General features: G+C 42.4%; 1 protein-coding gene across 1 annotated transcript in view; it reads left to right on the top strand.

Moving 5' to 3' along the window:
* Positions 1–24,161, top strand: part of LOC308286819 (flavin-containing monooxygenase 5-like) — a gene marked incomplete at both ends in the record, with an annotated part of 190,294 nt that overhangs the window by 158,677 nt on the left and 7,456 nt on the right. The window contains 3 exons of the mRNA XM_080727942.1: positions 17,832–18,020; positions 19,956–20,121; positions 20,773–20,915. Of these exons, the coding sequence (XP_080584068.1) occupies positions 17,832–18,020; positions 19,956–20,121; positions 20,773–20,915 (498 nt within the window). The remainder of the gene's footprint in view (positions 1–17,831; positions 18,021–19,955; positions 20,122–20,772; positions 20,916–24,161) is intronic.

Raw genomic sequence — 24,161 nt, 5'->3', positions numbered from 1 at the left:
CTACATCATTGAGCACCATGTCGGCCAGATAAAGAGGGGAATGCTGCCTTTCCATCCTCATTTGTTAAAATCAACTTAATATATATCAAACAGCTAACCATATTTTGAGCACACTCTGAGCAACAGCTGTGGGCCAGCATAGATAGGAGGAGACGTGACCAGGTTAACTGCACACATAGATGGTTAACAAACCTTATAGATCTGCCATTTTCAAATAGCCGGTGTACTTTAGAGTGGTCAAACTTAGCCTAGTTCTTTTGTGCTTGTTTTACTTATACCAAGTCCCTTGTTTCTCTTGTCAAACCTGGCAATAAAGCGATTACCTGCATTAAACTTGCTGCCCACTAAGGAGGAAGTTGAATGAAACAGATAAGGGCAATAATCAATGCTGGCGACTAGAGAAGGACCAGGAACAAGTTAATGTCAACCCTTTCCAAACTCCAAACCAACTAGGATCTTAAAGAATAGGGATTATTCTGGTCCAGATGAAACACTTATTCAAGGTCACAAAATGAATCTGACCCTGTTCTTGGCAACACAATGTAACAATGAAATAGGCATTAAAGCCCTGGAAAACCAGAGATTACTTTCATCCAATATGAACTGTATGACAATACTCTACATGTTACAGATGGGAAGAAAAAGTAGTTATTAGTTACTACTTCAATTGGTTTACAGATGCATTAACTTCAGCTCAACAGCTTGTCACAGGCATCATCCAACTCACTGCTACAAGCAGCCCTTACTGCCAGCTTCCATCAAAAATGACTGTATGGGGGCTATATTATGTCTAGAAAAAAAATAACAATCATACTTGAACTGGGGATGCCCACCCTGACAAGGACTTGGACTTGCAGGAGTTGATTTATTACATTTAGTTGACTGTTCCACTGATAACTATTGTTAAAATCTACAAGCTCACAATGAAAGCAGTTAAAAAAATATGCTGTATGTTGATATGTTTACAGTTGGGTGAGAAAACAATGTTGCATTAGTTACTCATCAGTGGACCCCCATTTGGGAATCATCAACACTTGAGTAAACAGTTTGATATTTACTGACTCGAAGGCAGTTTCATGATACCATCATGAAAGCCTGTGGTAGGAAGCCTCTCAGAACCCCACCTTTTGGGTAAAATCCACCTTTGGCCAGGAAATAGAATATGCCCACCAGACAGAATCTTTGATTCACTCAAGTGTGCCACCTATTAATGCTATTGCCCAGACCTGTAGAATAAACTTAAGATCATAAACCTGCCTTTGTTTTTGTGAGTAGTGAAACCATTTCTCAGCAATGACCACCTCACTGTTATATCCCTTACATAAGGTAATTGAAGTTACATGATCAAACAAATGCAACCATAATACAACAGGGCAATACCTCACCCGATCTCTCTTGCTGGTAATCATCTTCCTCCTCTTCACGTCCTCTATGGGCCCATCCAGCTCCATCTTCTTGCTGGCCTTTAGGTTTTCATAGCTCTATTGCAAACTTCTAGTGAATTAAACAACAAATACAACTAAATTAACTCTAAATATGAAATAAATGCATCTAAAAAGGATGATAACTCGAAGAAATAAGCAGACCAAATGTACAAATCTGCAATCTATTCTAGAGCTGCACCACTAACCATTGACAGCCCGTACATCCAAACAAACAGTCCTAACTGACAGTATAACTCACCTTTTGTTTTCTGATTTCTGTTTAGATGTATGGGCTGCCAAAGGTTTTTGTTGCAGCTCTAGATTCAACATATTTAAAAAGAATCAAGTTGCAGTGATGGGAGACCCCTGTTATTTAATTTAGCAAACATTAGGTCCGGTCAGGCAGCAATGTGTCAATGTGTCCCTGAGCAAGACCTTAACCCAAAATTGCTCCCCGAGCGCCTATGTATGGCTGCTCACTGCTCCTAGTTGTTATAGGATGGGTAAAATGCAGAGATAAATCTCACGTATGTGCAAATGTACGCGACAAAAAACGTCCCGAAGGCGCGGGACCATATTCTATATTCTATTCTTCTATTATAGAAATCACTAATGTTTGAATAGAAAACAAACCTTTTCAAACAAATCACTTGCACCAATATTACATTTTTCTTCTACTGTGTAAAATCATATTTACAATTTAGGTATTTAGCTGAAGCTTTTAATTCAGAGCAACTTACAGTGAGCAAAGTTAACACATACATAGCATGCAGAGAGACAGTGTAGTAACTCAGTAAACTAGGATCACAAGTATGCCAGGACAGCCTATAGTTAAAATTACAACCAATGTAAGGGCATATGTCCCCAAATTAATGCAATATCATACTTACTTCTGATGAGGCAGGTGGACCATTGGGAGTCGCCGTCTTTTATGGCCTGCACCTCAGCCTGCGTCACAGACTCATTGTGTGCGGTACGGAATCTATGGGGGGAAAAAAACACTTTTAAGATAGCACTCATTCAGCATAGCATTATACAAATTGACATCTCACCAAGCAAGGCATTTTCAGAAGGAAAAATAATAAAAATGTAAAAATGCCATCTAAGATCCTCTCCAAGGCCTCTGTAGATTTGCTTGACTGAGGACTGCAGGGACATTAAAACAGTGGTGTCAAATCATGTGCCATGGAGAAGGCAGAGTGCCAGAACACAGCTGTGGAGACCACCACATGCAGCTCAGCTGGTCCAGTGAAATTACTGATAGCAGAAAGGATAGAGTTGAATGCGTACTGGGGATGCAGTGATACTTAATTTATTGTGTCCTTTATTAAACATATGTGTCAGGGACGCAGGATGCAGGGCTAGCAGCATCATTGGGAGTTATCACTTTGCACAGAATGCAGCAGACATTTGACTATGTACCTGTTTCAACACTAGAGGGCACTGTTTACCAATATATGGAGTCAACATCGATATGTAATGGGGGGTTCCTGCTTGATATTTCTCAGATAAGGGGTCCTTGGCCTGAACAATGTTAAAGTACTTACAGAAAACTCTGATGGGATTTTGGATGAGGAAGTCCTTGTGTCCACCCCATCAATATTCTCCATGATGGCATCCCATTTTGAATGTAGGTTTTCTGCCAGGTCACCAACCCTGCCTGTTATTGAGCAATTATAGTTCTCTAAAAATGTGGGAGAAAATAATATATAGTTGTGAATTTAGAATTACTGTCTTACTTGTTGGTGAACTCACTTAAGTAGCCTAATACTAGTACATTTTCTGTTGAAATGATTTTGACTGGGCAGAAGCATAATTGCCTTGATGCAGATTCAAACTAGTGTCAGCTGGTGGCTGGACAAACACACCTGCCCTCTGCAGTGGTCTAATTTGAATGTATCTTTCTCAAAAGCCCTTGAATATGATGGAATATTATTAAGGATTACTGAGATTATGGTAAGATCACATTTCATGACACACACACACACACACACACACACACACACACACACACACACACACACACACACACACACACACACACACACACACATGCAGTATGAACTCCTGTAAATCAGCTCCCACTCCCACTTTGAGAACCATGGCAAATCTGTGTTTGTCAACCTTTTTGATATCAATTATTTATGCATTTGAGCCATGGACCACCATTTAGTGACATTTAGCCTCTCAGTCTCATACCCAATACTTAAGGAATACAGATCATGTGTAACAATAATTTAGCTTGTCCATTTGGTTTGATTTTACAATAATTAAAAGATCTATAGGGGTCCATTTGGTTATCAACTCCCCATCATTTAGCTGGGGACCACCTGGAAGGCTGGAACCACCTCACGGACCACTTGTGCAGTGGTTCTCAACCTAACATGTTACTAAACTCTCGTACTCGTACTCGTCTTCTTCCGCTTTTCCGGTCAGGGTCCGGGTCGCGGGGGCAGTATCCTCAGCAGGGAAGCCCAGACAGTCCTCTCCCCAGCCACTTCCACCAGCTCCTCCGGGGGGATCCCGAGGCGTTCCCAGGCCAGCTGAGAGATATAATCTCTCCAGCGTGTTCTGGGTCGACCCCGAGGTCTCCTCCCGGTTGGACGTGCCCGAAACACTTCCCCAGGGAAGCGTCCGGGAGGCATCCTAACCAGATGCCCGACCCACCTCAACTGGCTCCTCTCGACGTGTAGGAGCAGCGGCTCTACTCCGAGTCCCTCCCGGATGTCTGAGTTCCTCACCCTATCTCTAAGGCTTAGCCCAGACACCCTGCGGAGGAAACTCATTTCGGCCGCTTGTACTCGCGACCTCATTCTTTCGGTCATTACCCAAAGCTCATGACCATAGGTGAGGATTGGGACGTAGACTGACCGGTAAATCGAGAGCTTTGCCTTGCGGCTCAGCTCTCTTTTCACCACAACGGACCGGTGCAGCGTCCGCATTACTGCGGACGCTGCCCCGATCCGCCTGTCAATCTCCCGCTCCCTCCTTCCATCACTCGTGAACAAGATCCCGAGGTACTTGAACTCCTCCACTTGAAGCAGGGCCACCTCCCCGACCTGGAGTGGGCACTCCACCCTTTTCCGGCTGAGGACCATAGCCTCGGACTTGGAGGTGCTGATCCTCATCCCGGCCGCTTCACACTCGGCGGCGAACCGCCCCAGGGAGAGCTGGAGGTCGTTGCTCGAAGCAGCAAAGAGGATCACATCATCCGCAAAAAGCAGGGATGAGATCCTCCCGCCACCGAACTCGACACCCTCCGCCCCCCGGCTGCGCCTAGAAATTCTGTCCATAAAAATTATGAACAGAACCGGTGACAAAGGGCAGCCTTGGCGGAGTCCAACTCCCACCGGAAACCGGTCCGACTTACTGCCGGCTACACGGACCAGACTCACACTCCTTCGGTACAGGGATTGAATGGCCCTTAGCAACGCGCCATCAACCCCATACTCCTGGAGCACCCCCCACAGGATACCTCGGGGGACACGGTCGTAAGCCTTTTCCAAATCCACAAAACACATGTGGACTGGTTGGGCAAACTCCCATGCCCCCTCTAGCACCCCAGAGAGGGTAAAGAGATGGTCCATGGTTCCACGGCCAGGACGAAAACCACATTGCTCCTCCTCGATCCGAGGTTCAACTATCGACCGGACCCTCCTCTCCAGTACCTTCGCGAAGACCTTACCGGGGAGGCTGAGGAGTGTGATCCCCCTGTAGTTGGAACACACCCTCTGGTCCCCCTTCTTAAAGATGGGTACCACCACCCCGGTTTGCCACTCCAAAGGCACTGCCCCCGATGTCCACGCAATGTTGCAGAGACGTGTCAACCAAGACAGCCCTACAACATCCAGAGCCTTGAGATACCCAGGGCGGATCTCATCCACCCCCGGGGCTCCGCCTCCGCGGAGCTGCTTCAGCACCTCTGAAACTTCCACCCCGGAGATTGGACAACCCAGCCCCAAGCCCCTCGGCTCTGTTTCCTCCACAGAATGCGTGCTGGTGGGATTGAGGAGCTCCTCAAAGTATTCCTTCCACCGCCCGACTATCTCCTCAGTTGAGGTCAGCAGCTCCCCGCCCCCACTGTACACAGTGTGGGCAAGTTGCCGCCTCCCCCCCCTGAGGCGCCGGATGGTACTCCAGAACCTTTTCGGAGCCGTTCGATAGTCTTCCTCCATGGCCTCACCGAACTCCTCCCACGCCTGAGTTTTTGCTTTTGCGACTGCCGCGGCTGCACACCGCTTGGCCCGTCGGTACCAATCAGCTGAATCTAGAGACCCACACGACAGCCACGCCCTGTAGGCCTCCTTTTTCAGCCTGACAGCATCCCTTACCGCTGGTGTCCACCAGCGGGTTCGGGGATTGCCGCCACGACTGGCACCGGCAACCTTGCGGCCACAGCTCGCGACAGCCGCCTCAGCAATAGCGGAGCGGAACACGGCCCACTCGGCCTCAATGTCCCCCTCCACCCCCTGGACGCGGTCGAAGCTCTGCCGGAGGTGTGAGTTGAAGACCGTCCGGACAGGTTCTTCCACCAGGCGTTCCCAGCAGACCCTCACTACTCGTTTGGGTCTGCCAGGTCTGCGCGGCGTCCTCCCCTGCCATCTGATCCAGCTCACCACCAGGTGGTGATCAGTTGACAGCTCTGCTCCTCTCTTCACCCGAGTGTCCAGAACATACGGCCGTAGGTCAGATGATACGACTACAAAGTCGATCATTGACTTCCGGCCTCGGCTGTCCTGGTGCCACGTGCACAAGTGGACAGCCTTATGTTTGAACAAGGTGTTAGTTATGGACAAACTGCGACTAGCACAGAAGTCCAATAACTGAACACCACTCGGGTTCAGATCGGGCAGGCCGTTCCTCCCAATCACGCCCCTCCAGGTCACGCTGTCGTTGCCCACGTGAGCGTTGAAATCCCCCAGTAGGACAATGGAGTCCCCAGTCGGGGCACTATCAAGTACCCGTCCCAAGGACTCCAAAAAGGGTGGGTACTCTGTACTGCCGTTTGGCGCATACGCGCAAACAACAGTCAGGACCCGTTCCCCAACCCGAAGGCGCAGGGAAGCAACCCTTTCGTCCACTGGGGTAAACCCCAACGTACAGGCAGAGAGCCTAGGGGCTATAAGAAAGCCCACCCCAGCCCTCCGCCTCTCACCCGGAGCAACTCCAGCAAAGGAGAGGGTCCAACCACTCTCAAGGACTTGGGTTCCGGAGCCGGAGCTATGTGTCGAGGTGAGGCCGACTATATCTAGCCGGAAACGCTCAACCTCTTCCACCAGCTCCAGCTCCTTCCCCGCCAGAGAGGTGACATTCCACGTTCCTAAAGCCAGTTTCCGTAACTGGGGATCGGACCGCCAAGGCCCCCGCCTTGGTCCACCCGATCCGTTTAACACCGGACCCCTCTGGCTCCTCCTGCGGGTGGTGGGTCCACTGGGGGATGTGCCCATGTAGTCGGTTCGGGCTGGGCCCGGCCGGACCCCATGGGCTAAGGCCCGGCCACCAGGCGCTCGCCCACGGGCCCCAACCCCGGGCCTGGCTCCAGGGCGGAGCCCCGGTAACCCTCCGGGCCGGGTACACGGACTCATGTTGTTGCTCATCATAAGGGGTCTTCTGAACCGTTCTTTGTCTGGCCCCAGTCAACTAGAACCAATCTGCCATGGGTGACCCTTCTGGGGGCAAAATGCCCCCGACAGCATAGCTCCTAGCATCATTAGGGCACTCAAACTCCTCCACCACGATAAGGTGCCGGTTCAAGGAGGATGTTACTAAACAAATACTCTATAGCAATGATTACTGTCACAATAACGCTATTTAACTGCTGAATAAATAATTGACCTTGGAAACATTATATAATGGAAACATTTTAACAGGAATGAGGGTTCCTGTCACATATTAAAAGGGGTCTGCAGCCATAGTCTACATTTTGGATTTTGGGGTCCTTGACATGAAAAGGGCTGAAAACACTGAAGCATGAATTCTAAATAGTGAAGTTGTAAAATAAATAAAATAATAATAATGGAAGCAAAAGCAATCAATTGAAATAGCTTTACATACCATCTCCCTGCTCCAAAACTCCTTCTCTGTGTGCCAAAAGTCTCCATAATGTAGATTTTATCCCACAAATAGATTGGCAGCAACCTATCTTCCTGTTCAACAATCAACAGTGATTTTATTTAGTTTAGCTTTATCCTAAATCACTTTTACACAAGCAGCTCTCATGCTTGCTGTTGGTGACAAATGTAACTGCTGCTGGCTGTTTGGATTTCAAAGTGGGGGTGTGCTCTCAGCAGAGCCAATGGTAGCTGGCCACGTCACAGTCACATGACACACAGCTAATCAGGCATTTGCAATTGCATTGTGGGCAGTGTAGTTGACTTTCAAACTGTTTTCCATAAACACACATATACTCTGTTCCTCCCTTCATATTTCATATGTTTCCTCCAAACTATAATATCCCAAAAGATAGCCATTAAAATGTGTTTTAATCAGATTTAATTACAGATGATAATTTGCTTGTATAACCTTGTATGTTGTGTCTGTTGTATGATGATGTTTTTATTGTATTATACTCATTTCAAGCAGGATAGTTTTATATTAAGCTTCTGAAGCATTGAGGAATACAGTATGGTAGTGGAAGAAGAAACATTTCCATTAGAGAAGATTTTGAGTCTAGCAGTGATTCTCAACTATTTTAATTGCAAGAACCCCAGTTTGACATGCATTGGTCAAAGTACGGACCCCCATTTTATGGCATTCTATCTGAGACCCCAATTTATTGTAAAATCAATGTTAATGGGTCCATTTTGGTTCCATTTGTACACTCTATGAGTTACCCATAAGGGTCCATTTCATTCCTTTAGCCGGGGACTCCCTGGAACTCCCTCAAGGACCCCACTTCGAGAAATAATGCAGTTAATATCAGGTTGCCATTCCATATATCTTTACTGTTTTTTTTTAACCCATTAAGACCTAAGGTCGATACCTTCTAAAGCCTGACCTAAGTTTTCAGAAAAACAACACAAAAATGTTTTCCCCACCTGAGGGATAAAACAGGGGTTCCCGTCCACAATGGGTTGTGTACATGTATGTTGGGCTGAGTTGTACACTTTGTAACAAGTTCTATGTCAAATCTATAATGTTTTACATTGATAAACCTCATAGTTAATAGTATGCAGTATTAAACTGTGGATATACCCCAGGCAGGGTTCATCGTCATGCTGGCTTGGGGTGGACATTTTTGTCTGAACGATATTTTTGCCACAATAATGTTACCAGAAGCACACAAAGTGCCAGTCTCAAATGTATACTAGCACAGTGGTTCTCAAAGCGGGTTGAGAGGGACCTCAAAGTTCCTTGAATGTGGTCCAAATCGAACATTACAGGTATGTAACTCTGAGAGTGTATGGAACCAAATGGACCCATAAACACTCTCAGAGTTATGGGTCCTTAACAATAATAATAATAATACAAATACATTGAGAACCACTGTACTAGTGGACTATAGTGTCATACATATCCTGAAGAAACCCTGGAGACTTGGACAGAAATTTAGTCTCATGATCAAAATGTCAACATTGTTAAGTAAAATCTAAAATCTACCATGGACAAAGACAAGTCTCGCCACGTGTCAATGTACAGACATTGATGATCCCTGTGCCAGGAGATATGATGGGATATGTTGTTTTTGTGTGAGTTTTATTTTTTATTTATTTTTTTATCTTTAAATGGGTATACCCCATTTGATGGTGTCCCATAGATGTTCAACAATGACCTATGACAGCTGAGGTCAAGACCTTTCCATTAACAGTTAGCCATTTCTAGCCTATGTACTGTAAGCCCTTCTGTGGCTGAATGATATGCCTTTAATCATGGACTCTAGGGTTCAAAATTCAGAGGTCATTATCAAAGCAGTGCTGCTGTGTACTGTTAGATAAGCATCATTGTGTGCCTGTCTGTCTGTCTGTCTGTCTGTCTGTCTGTCTGTCTGTCTGTTTGTCTGTCTGTCTGTCTGTCTCTCTTTATCGCCCGAGTTCAGGCCACAATGCATTTTGTTATACCCTCACTGAAGAAATATAGGCCTACTTGTCCTCTAAGTTCCTGTCATTTCAGATTAGATAGACTAGCTCTTATTTAGGATTCAAAACATTGAAATTTAAATGGTCTTGGACTTTAAGGACAACCCACATTCGTTTATAATCGGCATTGTTGCGGCCTATCTTTAGTTTTTTTGTTGAGCCAATGTAATGGTATGCTGGACCAATGAAGTGGCTAGTGTCCTCAGGGGTTGCTTATCAAGGAACTTTGACATTCTTGCTAGATACCTTGTTCACTATGTCAATGCCAATAAACTCCCCAGTTATACTCGTCTTGTTCACTTCCAAGATTAACGTAATGCTCATGCTTACCTGTAACTACCATTACATTCAAGAGAGACGCTGATAGTCCAATGAATGCTATGATCCTAATTAATTTAATTTCATAAACATTCAGATGTCCCTAACTGTAATGACACCTTACTGTCCCTTAAACTGCATACTTTATGTGGTCTTTACCCAGACATGTTCTGTTTTTATCCCCAGCAAAGCATAATCCTTTGCAATGCATACAGAAATAAGGACATTTACAAGCTGACTCAATTTGTTTATTAAAGGTATAAAAACAGACTGATTATGCTTAGATTCTCTGGTAAGGTCTTTGGAATCTATAGGCCCAATCCCATTTTGACCTGTGAGACAGTCTGTATCCACTTAAAGCTCTTGAGCTCGACCCATTTCTTTTGTAACTTGCATCAGTTAGATATTTTACATAATATGAACCCAAGATAGACTGTAATTGTGACACACAAAGATATGCCATAGATGTAATCGGTATTATACAATACTGATACATATGAGCACTCTTTGGGTTATGCACTCACTGTGTGCACAGTATATGATTAGTTAAACTTCAGGAGTGGAGGCTGATCATTTGATCATGGCTGTGTGTCATTTACCTGATGTTGAGTAAGTCGTTACCACAACCATGAATAGTGCATGATTTTGCTCTATAAATTCACAGTTCAGAATGAAAGAGAGGAGCAGAGAAGTCAGTTTGGGAAATATATAATAGTTTATCAATTGCTTGTACTAGACAAAGTTTAAAATCTATTTAGCATGAACACCTGCAGATCATGTCTGTCTGTCAGTCTGTCTGTCTGTCTGTCTGTCTGTCTGTCTGTCTGTCTGTCTGTCTGTCTGTCTGTCCGTCTGTGCGTGTGTCAGTTATGCCTTATATCAATCTCCATATATTGCCAAGATCCCTGTTGTCATAAATATTGTGTCAGTCTCACGATAACCAGTGTGGTCGATCCCTGAGTGATCAATATTAAGCCCATATCTGGGAATGCCAATATGGACATGAACTTGTGACCGGGGAAATCACGCTCTTTCGAACGACCATCATTTCGACCGAAGGGTTAGCGACTCACTCCACGGAGGTTAGCGTTAGGGTGAGGGTTAGAGTCGGGTGTCGAAAAGATGACATGTAGTAACAGCGACACGCTCCCCCTGTGACCTAACATACCACCAGATAAACCCAAGCCAGCCATCTACTATGATGGCCTGGTGTGTTTCATTTTTATTAAACTAGCAGTCATCTGTGTCTCACCTGTCTTGATTAGGGGTGATTAGGGAGCATCACATAATTAAGGATTGCCTACAGGAAAGGTCAACCCACTACACTTACATTGTTTTGGGCTGCTAGGTTATACCGGTATGTGCAAACAACAATGTGCAAATAACAAGGTTTAACATTGCTCCTGTGAATAAACATTGTTCTATGGACATGCTATCCAAAGCTATGCTCATAAATGCGGTCTTGTGTGGACACAGCTCCACAAGTCCTTTATAAGACCTTTTAGTAGCTGTCGCTACTGCTTTCTTGTCTGTTTCTTGTCTGTGTGACAGGGTCGAGTGTGTGTACTGCATCCTGTAGCTATAATTCCATCCACTGCATGGGACTGTATCTGTGACAACAGAGCTGATCCCATAACCTGGGGGACATAACCTTGATAACAGAACCTGTGGCCGCATTTGCTAATAACTTCCAAACTTCACAAAACGCTAATACAGTGAAAAATGACATATGTCACTGTCTTCCAAGGTTCCAAGGTAATAGAAAACTAAGAATAAGAAATGGTCCGTATTCCATAGAAACGTTGAGGAATTCACCCAGTAAAAATGACCAGATTCAGTCACTTTTCATGAAATATCAGTTTGGACTGTCACCCAAAACTCTCACCCTAAACAGGCCCAATATATGGCAAAAGGTGATCATATGCTACATACAGTATAGGCCCTATTGTCATCTTCTCAAAATAGGTTATCAACATTCCAGACAGTATACTGCATTAAGCCATATTCATACTTCATCCATATTTGATTAGATATGGGTTATGCCAAGAAAATCGAACCATCGAAAATGGGACACCTTCAGATATGCCATAGATTTGATCTGTATTCTAGAAAAGGATAGTGCTCGTCAGAATGTCCAGATAGGACATACGGTCATATTTGAAATACACATGACAAAAATAAGATATAAAGTGATATTTAGAACACACACAACAAAGATAAGATGTAACTGGTTTCCGTATATAATATCCTCATGATGTATATTGGGTTCATATTTGACCAAATATGAAACACCAATGACACTGGTCTGTTTTGCCCAGTATAAATCACCCAATTCTGTGAATTTCCATGACCTATTAATATCATTTAAATGCCTCACCCAAAACAGGCCCAATGGCAAAATCTGTAGTAGCAATACTCCAATACCTCATATTCATACTTCTTATATGAGAGATGAATACTTCCATATTCCATATTTGATTAGATATGGGATGGGCCAAGTGAATATTGAATATCGGAATTGGTAGTAATTCTAGTGTCAATTCCAGAGTAAATATATGACTTTAAGTGATATATGAATGTAATATAGGCTGTATTTGTGACACATTCATATACATACCATAGATTTGATGCGTATTCTAGAAAAGTTGTTGAGCTCAGATATGTCCAGATAGGACATAAGGTGATATTTGGAACATACACATGACAGAAGAAAGATGTAACTGTATCCTTCTATAAAATATGTCCTCATGATGTATATTAGGTTCATATTTGACCAGATATGACATATCAATGAAATGTAGGATATATATCAGAAATGTTCTGTTTCGTGACCTATCAATATCAGTTAAAAATCTCACCCAAAACAGGCCCAATGGCAAAATATGTAGTTAGTATATTTCATATGAGAATATTTGATGATATATGCTACAGATATTATCATTATTCTACCCAAAATAGGTGTCAGTATATTCCTATATACTGCAATAGGTCATATTTATATGTTGTAAATGACAAGGAGATGAATACTTCATCCATATTTGATAAGATATGGTTGATGTCAACAAAACCTTAAATATGCATTAGAAATGGTCTGTATTCGGAAGTGGTTATGCTGTAAATATATGACTTTAAGTGATATATGAAGTCAAAGTCTGATACATCAAGATTTACCAGAGACTTAAAGGTATTCTAGACAAAATAATGTGATCAGATATTTTCAGATATGACCAAAGGTCATTTACGGAACACATACATGAAAAAATTAAACAGCTGCTTGTATTCATGAACATTCATGATGTATATTGGGTTCACATTTGGCAATATATGGTGCATATCAACAAAACTCAGGATATTTATCAGAAATGTCGGTATTCCAGAGAGAATCCAAAATCAGATATTTGGGGATTCTGGATATTTTAGCCCAAAGGTAATTTACGGACCACGTACATGACACATTTTAAATTTTGCTTGTATCCTAGTATGATATATTGTTTTCATGATATTGGGTTCATGTTTGACCAGATATGTTGCATATCAACACAACTCAGGATATGCATCAGAAATGTCCGTATCTATAGGGAATCCAAAATCTGATATTTGGGGATTCTAGATCTTTTCGTCCATTGAATATGCCTCAGAAATGGTCAATATTCTCTAGCAGATCCACTGCAAAGATATGACTTGAGGTCATATATGAACTCACTATCTGACATATGAAGTATTCTAACAAAATATTGTGATCAGATATTTCCAGATATGACCTAAAGCCATTTACAGAACATATACATGACAAAAATAAAATGTTGCTTGTATCCTAGTACAACATATCGTCTTTATGATGTATATTGGGTTCATATTTGACCAGATCTAGCATTTCCATGGAACTCAGAATATGCATAAAAATGTACTGTTTCATGACCTATCAATATCAGTTAAATATCTTGTCCAAAACAGGCATAATGGTAAAATCTGTAGTACTTATATTTGATGTGTAAATCGTTGATGATATATGCTACAGATATTCTCATTATTTTAATCAAAATAGGGTGTCAGTATATTCATATATACTGCATTACGTATATTCATACTTTGTATATGGCAAGGAAATGTATACTCTGTCCATATTTGATAAGATATGGTTGATGTCAACAAAACCTTAAATATGCCTCAGAAATGGTCAGTATTCTCTAGCAGATCCACTGTAAAGATATGACTTGAGGTCATATATGAACTCACTACTTGACACAACAAATATTTTAGAAAAAATATTATGATCAGATATTTCCAAATATGACATGAGGTAATTTATGGAACATATACTTGACAAAATTAAAATTACGCCTGTATCCTAGTACAACATTTGTCTCCATGATATATATTTGGTTCATATTTGACCAGATATGGCATTTCCATGAAAGTCAGGATATGCATCAGAAATGTTCTGTTTCATGAACTATCAATATCAGTTAAATATCTCACCCAAAAAATGCCAAATGGCAAAATCTGTAGTAAGTATATTTGATATGAAAACCGTTGATGATATATGCTACAGATATTGCCATTATTCTTAACAAAATATGCTGTCAGTATATTCATATATACTGCATTACGTATATTCATACTTTGTAAATGACAAGGAGATGTATACTTTGTCCATATTTGATAAGATATGGTTGATGTCAACAAAACCTTAAACATGCCCCAGAAATGGTCATTATTCTCTAGCAGATCCACTGTAAAGATATGACTTTAGGTCATATATGAACTCAGTATTTGATACATCAAGTATTCTAGAAAAAATATTATGATCAGATATTTCCAGATATGACCTGAGGTAATTTATGGAACATATACTTGACAAAATTAAAATTACGCCTGTATCCTAGTACAACATTTGTCTCCATGATATATATTGGGTTCATATTTGACCAGATCTAGCATTTCCATGAAAGTCAGGATATGCATTAGAAATGTTCTGTTTCATGACCTATCAATATCAGTTAAATATCTCACCCAAAACATGCCAAATGGCTAAATCTGTAGTAAGTATATTTGATATGAAAATCGTTGATGATATATTGCCATTATTCTTATCAAAATATGCTGTCAGTATATTCATATACACTGCGTTGCGTATATTCATACTTTGTATATGGCAAGGAGATGTATACTTCATCCATATTTGATGAGATATGGTTGATGTCAACAAATACTTAAATATGCCTCAGAAATGGTCAGTATTCTCTAGCAGATCCACTGTAAAGATATGACTTTAGGTCATATATGAACTCACTATTTGACACATCAAGTATTCTAGAAAAAATATTATGATCAGATATTTCTAGATATGACCTGAGGTCATTTACAGGACATATACTTGACAAAATTAAAATTACGCCTGTATCTTAGTACAACATTTGTCTCCATGATATATATTTGGTTCATATTTGACCAGATATGGCATTTTTATGGAACTCATATATGCATCAGAAACGTTCTGTTTCATGACCAATCAATATCAGTTAAATATCTCACCCAAAACATGCCAAATGGCAAAATCTGTGGTAAGTATATTTGATATGAAAATCGTTGATGATATATGTGCTACAGATATTGTCATTATTCTTGTCAAAATATGACAAGGAGATGTATACTTTGTCCATATTTGATAAGATATGGTTGATGTCAACAAAACCTTAAATATGCCTCATAAATGGTCAGTATTCTCTAGCAGATCCACTGTAAAGATATGCCTTTAGGTCATATATGAATCAATATTTGACACATCAAGTATATTCTAGAAAGAATATTGTGATCAGATATTTACAGATATGACCTAAGGTCATTTACGGAACATATATATGACAAAAATAAAATATTTGCTTGTATCCTAGTACACCATATTGTCTTCATGATGTATATTTGGTTCATATTTGACCAGATATGGTGCATATCAAAAAAAGTCAGGATATGTGACGGAAATGTCCGTATTCCAGAAAGAATCAAAATTTGATATTTTGGGATTCTTGCTCTTTTCGCCCAGTGTGGTCTGACCAGCATCAAGGCCTGTCTGGATGAGGGTCTGGAGCCCACCTGCTTCGAGAGCAGCGATGACATCGGGGGACTCTGGAGGTTCAAGGTGGGGATGGTATATGTTAGCCAGCCACATACATAAAATACCTCTGTATAAAATACCTACAGGCTACAGGCTAACCTGTTTAGGCAATTCTGGGTGGAAATATAAGTGAATGGCATATCGAGTGGCAAAGTGAGTGGCAAAATCAGTTTTACGTCATTTAACGTTGTTTAATGCAATCAGATAGGACTTTTCTGTTTGGATGTATGGGCTGTCAAGGCCAGAAAGTAGTTTTTTGCCACTCAGTAGGCGTTCCCGCATAACTTCCTGGTATGATGATGATGTCACGCGCATACCCTCTATAGTGACATATTTACATTCAACATTTCACTGAATCCATATACCAAGCAACAGAATAGTCACAACGCTTTTAACAGTCATTAAAGCCCTTTCTTTGTGATTCTACTGATATTTCTGGAGCTAAATTGGAATCATTTGTATTCCCTACACATCAAAGGCGATAAAAACTAGATTTGCACAGCTTATCACTTTACAAGGTATAGAGTAGCTGTGTGTGAGTGTCCTGAGAGCAGCACAATGAATATTGAATTCATCTAAATTCCTTGGGGGAGTCAGAAAGTGAAGTAATAATGGGCACTCTTGAATTCATCATGGTGATTGAAGGAGCCTGACATCCTTGTCCCATCATCGTAGTGGCCGAACGCGTCGTGGGCACACAGAGACATCAAAGAGTTTGACACGTTGGCACGTCGTGGACCTCCTATGGGTTAATTAGGATCAGTTCGAGTTGACTCTTGTATCTCTCTCTTCTTAATTCAGTTCAAACGCATGTCGTTCCTGAAATTCACTGCAATAGCATGACACAGATTAACAGACAGGCACACAATAATGAATAATGAACCATTTTCTTTTCTATTAAGCATAAATAAAGTGATGAACAATTGACTTCCGTGATGATGAATCATTGACTGTGTGGTGGAATTCAGATCAATGAATAATAATGAGAAACAAAGGAGACAAGACAATTATATTAGATGGTGGTGTGGTCAAGTTTATGTAACATGATATCATGGACAGAAGTACAATTAACACTCTGGGCAGTGGTAAGGTAGTTCTGCCAAGAAGAATGGTCAGACACTAGAGTTATACTGTGTGGCTTCAATGCCTCTGGAACGAGCTGTACCATAACAAGATAGGCTTTACGAAAACAACAGTTACTGAGGCCTACTGAAGGCCTCTCTACTCCTAACTATCAGGTATTAATTTAGTATCATCATAAAGACCTAGATATTAATATAATCAATGAACACATGATCTACTCTATAACAGGGGTTCCCAAACTTTTTTTGTCTCAGGGCACCCCATAAATAATGTTTTAATCCAAGGCACCCCTACATTATAATTTTCACTCCCAGCACCTTATAGTTATAGCATATCATCGTTGTCGGGTGGAAACCATTCGTTTTGTATTTATCATCTAAAATATGTACTAAACTAGTGAAAACAGCAGATCTACAAGCACACAACGCCTCGCATCGCGAGGCGTTGTGTGCTTGTAGATCGGCTGTTTTCACTAGTTTTTGTGCGACGGTCCTGTAACTTGGAAATACAAGGTTTCTGCCCGACAGTGACGATATTTTTGTGATTATTCGTGATTATTTGTGAGGAAAACGTTGAGATAATAGCCATTTTGGTTAGAACTGACTGAAAATAACTTTGTACTAGTTTAAAATGATACTAAATATTTTTTCAAGTGTCCAAATGAATTCCAAATATTATCAAATGATCTCGCGGCTCCCCTGGACGGCCGTCGCGGCACCCCAGGGTGCCCCGTCACCCACTTTGAAAACTATAACGTCACACATAATCAATCATGATAAACTCTAATCTACGACGACTGTCTGGTCTGTCTTGCAGGAGCAGCCGGAGCCTGGCAGGGCCAACGTCTACCAGGCTGTGATCATCAACAGCTCCAAAGAGATGATGGCGTTCAGTGACTTCCCTCCTCCGGCTCACCTCCCCAACAACATGCACCACTCTGAGGTGCTGCTCTACCTGCGGCAGTACGCCCAGGCCTTCAACCTGCTGCAGCACGTACACTTCAAGGTCTGTCAGAGCAGAGCTCGTATAGTCTCGTCCTGACGTCGATATCAGACCAGGGACGTGCTGGGCCCATGATTCAGCCCGGGAAAAAGAGTTGGAGAGGCCCTCATTTTTTTCTTTTTTTTTTTCTTTTTATATTTCGTCGTTGTCGGATGGAAACCTTGTATGTCCAAAACCGTTTGTTTTGCATTTATCATTTTAAAAATGATTTAAACTAGTGAAAACAGCCGATCTACAAACACACAACGCCTCGCACCGCGAGGCGTTGTGTGCTTGTAGATCTGCTGTTTTCACTACTTTTGTGCAACGGCCTTGTATGATGAAGCAGGGCTTTGCTTTGCGAAAAAATGTATACATTTGAAACTTGGAGATACGAGGTTTCTGCCCGACAGTGACGATTTACTTTGTTGGCCACCCAGCCCCCAAAATGGAACGAAGGCCAACATTTTATTTTTATTTTTTTCCTAATGGCCGGAAAAAGGTGCTGCTCTACCTGCGGCAGTACGCCCAGGCCTTCCACCTGCTGCAGCATGTACGCTTCAAGGTCTGTCAGAGCAGAGGTCATAGTATAGACTCTTTTCTTTTCACTCTACACCAAACCTGTTTGCCAAGAATAGCTGATCTACAAGCTTGTGAGCTTGTATATCGGCTATTCTTGGCTAATGTTCCACACAGAATAGGGATACTAGGGTTCAAGTGGTGTAGAAAAAATAAGGTTCTTATCACACACAAATTTGAAGGACTCCCTGTAGTAACTCTGAGGACCCCCTAGGGGTCCCGGACCCCCTGTTGAAGACCCCTGTCTTAAAGCACCACTATCACTATGTCACTTTTTGACCGAGCGAGCATGCATTTGTCCTGCAGGTCACGTCACAGAAGTGCACACAGCAGTTACACAGTTACACAACATTTCAGTATCGAATTGAGTTCCCCTCCGCCCGGATCCATGGAGGCTGGTCACACAATTGCACATACCACAACTGGTGTAACACCGCAGCAGAAGTGAAGGCAGCAGTTATTTACACAATATTTCAGCACGTGACGAGAAAACTAGCAGCATTACTGTAGAGTCGCGTCGCTGATTAATCGATTATGAAAATAATCATTGTTTGCAGCCCTAACACACATACAACACACACACACACACACACACACACACACACACACACACACACACACACACACACACACACACACACACACACACACAGGGTATAGTATAGCTGCTCAAATTTGCCGCTCCACTTAGTTCGAACCGACGGTTAGATTTCTTTACTAATATATAGCATATTATGTCCCACAAAATAATAAAGTCACAGTACATGATTTAGCGATAACAATCATCCTTCCATACTGTACATTTATAAAAATTAGAGGGGGTCTGTATCATTATGTATAGGGTAGACAACGAGTTTCATCCAGGCATTTGCCAAGGCACCAAGGCAGAACTGCCAGTCAGAGCGAATCACGGCGCATCCTTGCCTGACATGCTTGCAAAGACTCTTAGGTAATGAAGTCAAAATTCTTGGCTGCCATGTTATGTGTGTCCAAAGTGGCCACTGATACCCCGAACTGAGCTGCTTTAACATGTCCCTAAACATACTGGAAATGCTGGAAATGTTTAACTCAGAGAGTGTACAAATGTTACATTTGTTCAAATCGATAAATGAATACTGAAGATGTTACAATAGTGTATTGTTTGTTTGTTTTAGTCAGCAGTGATGATGAAAGGGAGAAAGTAGAGAAGACAGAGAAACCTCAGAAGTCATTTAATTTCAACACTCCTATGATAGTAACTTGACCAGCTGATATGTACGGTATGTTTAGCAACTGTGTGCATGAACCTCTCATGTGTGTGTGTGCGTGTGTGTGTGTGTGTGTGTGTGTGTGTGTGTGTGTGAACACGCGCGCGCGCGCGCTCGTGTGTGTGTATTGTAGACAACTGTGGTCAGTGTGAGGCAGAGTGCAGACTTCTCAGTGACCGGCCAGTGGGAGGTGGAGACACAGGGAAGAGATGAGCAGATGGAGACTCACGTCTTCGATGCAGTCATATGCTGCACTGGACACTTCACCAAGCCTCACCTTCCACTCAGTGACTTCCCAGGTAATGCACTGTACTGTATGTGTACATGCAGGGACGTGCAGGGAATGTTAGAGAGGCAGGGACTGACATTTCTAAAAGGGCCTCTTGGTAAAAATATTGAAAATACTTATTCGTGGTCTGGAGAGGGCACTTTTTACAGACTGGTAAAAGGGCAGGGGCTCAAGCCCCTTTGATGTCTATGTGTGCACGTGCCTGTGTACATGTATGTACCTATTAAGTATTATACTTTCAATACTTTCGGAGACACTCGGCTGCGCCTCGTGTCTCCCTACGCCTCTCAGCTGGTGTATACTACCCCGGTAACCACTCGCCTCTTGTGGCTTATTGCTTTAATACATATTCAGGTGATTGTGTGATTTATTTCTGTGTATTAACAACACCTTGAACCATAGAGGGATAGTTTACCCCCAAAATTACTTTTTTGTGGCGCATTCGTAAGCCAATAATTTGATAACCAGCAGTGGTTCCCTATGGACACACACGAGTTGCTTTCTTTAAACATGTACCTGTTTTGTTATTGTTTTCAAGTTTTCCCTCAATAGCAGAGGTAGAACCTTTTTTTATTATCATTAACAGTGAGGATTTAACTGTGTGATAATATTGTGGTGAGTAACTTTTCTTTTTGTTGTTGTCTGTGATTCCCTGCTTCAGGCATCGCGAGCTTCAAAGGCAGATATTTCCATAGTTGGGAATATCGCAATGCTGTGGGCCTGGAAGGGAAAACAGTGGTGGTGATTGGGATTGGAAACTCTGGAGGCGATATTGCTGTGGACATCAGTCGAGTTGCGGATAAGGTACCCACGCTACATCTCTGGGTTGTTTCCAACTCAAACCAATCCTTAACATCTACTGCCTCTTAATCTGAAGGTTGCTTGGTGCCTCGGTGCCACGTGGTTTCCTCCATAGGCCGCCGCTATTATTTTGAAGGGCTGGAAGGGGGTTGTTTTTGTTTTTTTGGATTATCACTTGACGGCAACGATTACGTCATCTAGTCACATGACAGTGTGGGACAAGAAGAGGGAAGATGGCTGCGCCCTGCCTTGTGCCTTGTTTACATTTAGATCTGCTGCAAAATGTCTCAAAATGGCTATTTTGTTTAAATGAAGTTTCTTTATGGGCCTCTCCATTGACTTAACATTGAGGAGCTTCACTTCGCGTGCACGCCCAACGTGCGTTGTAAACAAATCGCCGACATTACCGATGCGAGCGGGACCGGAGCGACATTAAGTAAGTAATAATATCTTTACTGTATATACAGTAAGATTCACAGTCCTCACCGTCAACGGCGCCATGGTATTAACCCTTTCAATGACGGTGAGGACTGTCAACGGCGGCGAAAAAGTTAAATCCCCAGACAGACACCTATTTGAGACAGCCATTATGTAAAAAGATATTCAAATTTTGCTTCTGGGGGGTCCCTGGAAAAAAATATTTTGAGATGGGTGTCCGTGGCCAAATAAATATCAGTTTGGGGGTCCTTCACATGAAAAGGTTTGAGAACCACTGACATAGTAGTCTCTCAAGAACAGAATAACTGAGCTCCAGTTAAGTGAAAAGTACCTTTTCTTTGACGATGGCTAGCTAGATTGCTGACATAGAAACATAGGTTTTTCAAATAAAACCTTAGAAGGATTCAAAAGACACTTATAGAATCGGGTCAAAATTCGAATTTTCAAGATTTTTCAAAAATAGCAGATCTACAAGCTCGCAGCGGTGAGCTTTTCAATAGTTAAAGCATAAAATAATGATACACAAAATATGTACCTGTTCTAAATGGGTTAACATGGTTTTCCCCACATAAAAAGTAACAATAAACTCTTTGTCCCTCGTTGAGAAATTCTGGATACACTGTATGAACATTCAAATACACAACCACCACAAGCAAAGTGGTTTCAGATGTGATTTTGGTCATTGCTAATATGCATACAACAAATGAGTGTTTAAAGTGGAGAGACAGACACCACCATGCCAAGGGTGTTGTAGAGTTGGTACAGCTGTGTCATTGCGACCGTAGGTCGCACTTACTACAGAAAGCTCCACCAGGTGTCTGTGCGTCAGTCAGTCCGTCCGTCACACGTCAGACGTCACACTTTTGCCCTGCTCATATCTCCGCAACCGTTGCCCCGATCCATGCCAGATTTTGCACACACACTCCTTACCTGCCAAACTACAACTACAACTACTACCTCCAAGGACCCCCGGAGTTCCAGGGACCCCCAGGTCCCTGGGGGACCCCCAGGTGTAAAAAAAATACCAAATGTGCAAAAATGACCAAATGACCACCCCCACGGGGCTGCTCACGGGGAATTCCCGGGGACCACCCACTCCTGCTACTCCAGAACGGATGCAAAAGTGGTGGCGCCCCCAGTGGAGGACCCCCTCCACTGCAGCTCACATAAAATGCCCTAACTCGGCCTAGGAGCGTCCGGGAGAGCCGGGGCCGGTACCTATTCGTCCGCCAAGGCAACGCGGAGACCCCACCCCTCATTTCTCACATGGCCCTCTTCTAGCGAGACCTACGGTCGCTTATCTCCCGATTAGGGAGTCTTACTGGTGTTATTGTCTGTGGTGATGAAAAAATACACCTTGGGGTTAAAACATACTCAAGACCTCTGTACCGCTTCCAGACGCAAGTCAGGAATTCTCACAGTTACATTACACCAGGGGTCTTCAACAGGGGGTCCAGGACCCCTAGGGGCTCCTCAGAGTTACTACAGGGGGGCCACCAAATCTTTGTGTGATAGGATCATGTTTTTTTACATTAACCATGTGAACCCTAGCATCCCTATTCTGAGTTGAACATTAGCCAAAATAGCTGATCTTGTAAGCTTGTAGATCGGCTATTTTTGGCAAAGAGTTTTGTAGAGGGAAAAGAAGAGCAGACTTAAGTATTTGACGGTTCAAGTGGTTAAATGTCTGAAAATACACATTAGCCTACTGATGTGCTGTCAAACAAGTCTATAAGCTGTCTAAGAAATCTATGAACATTTTTAATCTGCAGCACAATTTTATACAATATGTAGTGGGGGTCCCTGATTCATCTCTCTCTCAGCTAAGGGATCCCCCGGCCTGAAAACGTTGAAGACCCCCTGCTTTACACAGTTTGTTAAATATTTTAGGAAATTGGAAGTGCATAAAGCTCCTCCTGAGCTCCAGTGGGAAAGAGTGAAAAAGGTGCTCTGGTGTTCTTGTACTTGTTTAAATCAGATTTGGCGTATATTCAAAGTCATGCCCCCAAGAGTAGGTAGATGTAGCGTCGCCAGTTCGATTCCCGGTCTGGATGACCTTTGCCGCATGTCATTCCCCATCTCTCTCCCCATCTCCTGTCAGTCTACTGTTCTATCAAATAAAGGCATAAAAAGACCCAAAACAAATCTGTAAAAAGGAAATATAGCAAAACATGTATTTATTGTGGGCTCGCCTGGAAGGCGAGCACACGTATGTTATCTTCATTATTTATATACTATACTATACTAGTCAGTATCTCCTCAATACTTTGGCGCGCTTCATCTCTTAAACGCTTACACCTTTCAACACCATTCAAATTTTTATGTGTTCAGCTTACTGAGGACAAGTGTGCTTGTATTTTTGGTTTTGAAATGTTTTGTAGTATAAATATAAAAAAATAAAAATGTTTAACTTTAAGCACCCAATGCATTTCCAATGGGTCCCCAGAGTGGAGAGAAGGATAATAGACCCATGTTTATGTTAAGGCGCTGTGGCTGCAGTGTTCACACTTCAGATATGCTATCTATATCATTGCGTTCACACAGGTCTGCTCTCTGATTTGATCCAAATGTCTAAGCTGTGTGATGTATAAAACTATAGTTATAGTTAAAACTATAAATAAATGTCCCTCTCCACTCTACTGATTACACAGCTGTGATCAAGAATCAAGTCCGGGCGATGGGATGTAAATCCCATAGCCATATATCCTAGAGCCCGCAGGGACAGTCAGCCATATTAGTGGTTGTTGTTGGTTGTCAGGGAGATATCAAAACCAATGCATTTCCAAGTCAGATCCACAAACACAATAAAAG

Source organism: Nannobrachium achirus (assembly GCF_963921795.1).
Source record: "Nannobrachium achirus genome assembly, chromosome: 6".
Classification (NCBI taxonomy): domain Eukaryota; kingdom Metazoa; phylum Chordata; class Actinopteri; order Myctophiformes; family Myctophidae; genus Nannobrachium; species Nannobrachium achirus.
Note: the sequence above shows the minus strand (reverse complement) of the source record. Positions and strands in the feature narration are given on the sequence as shown.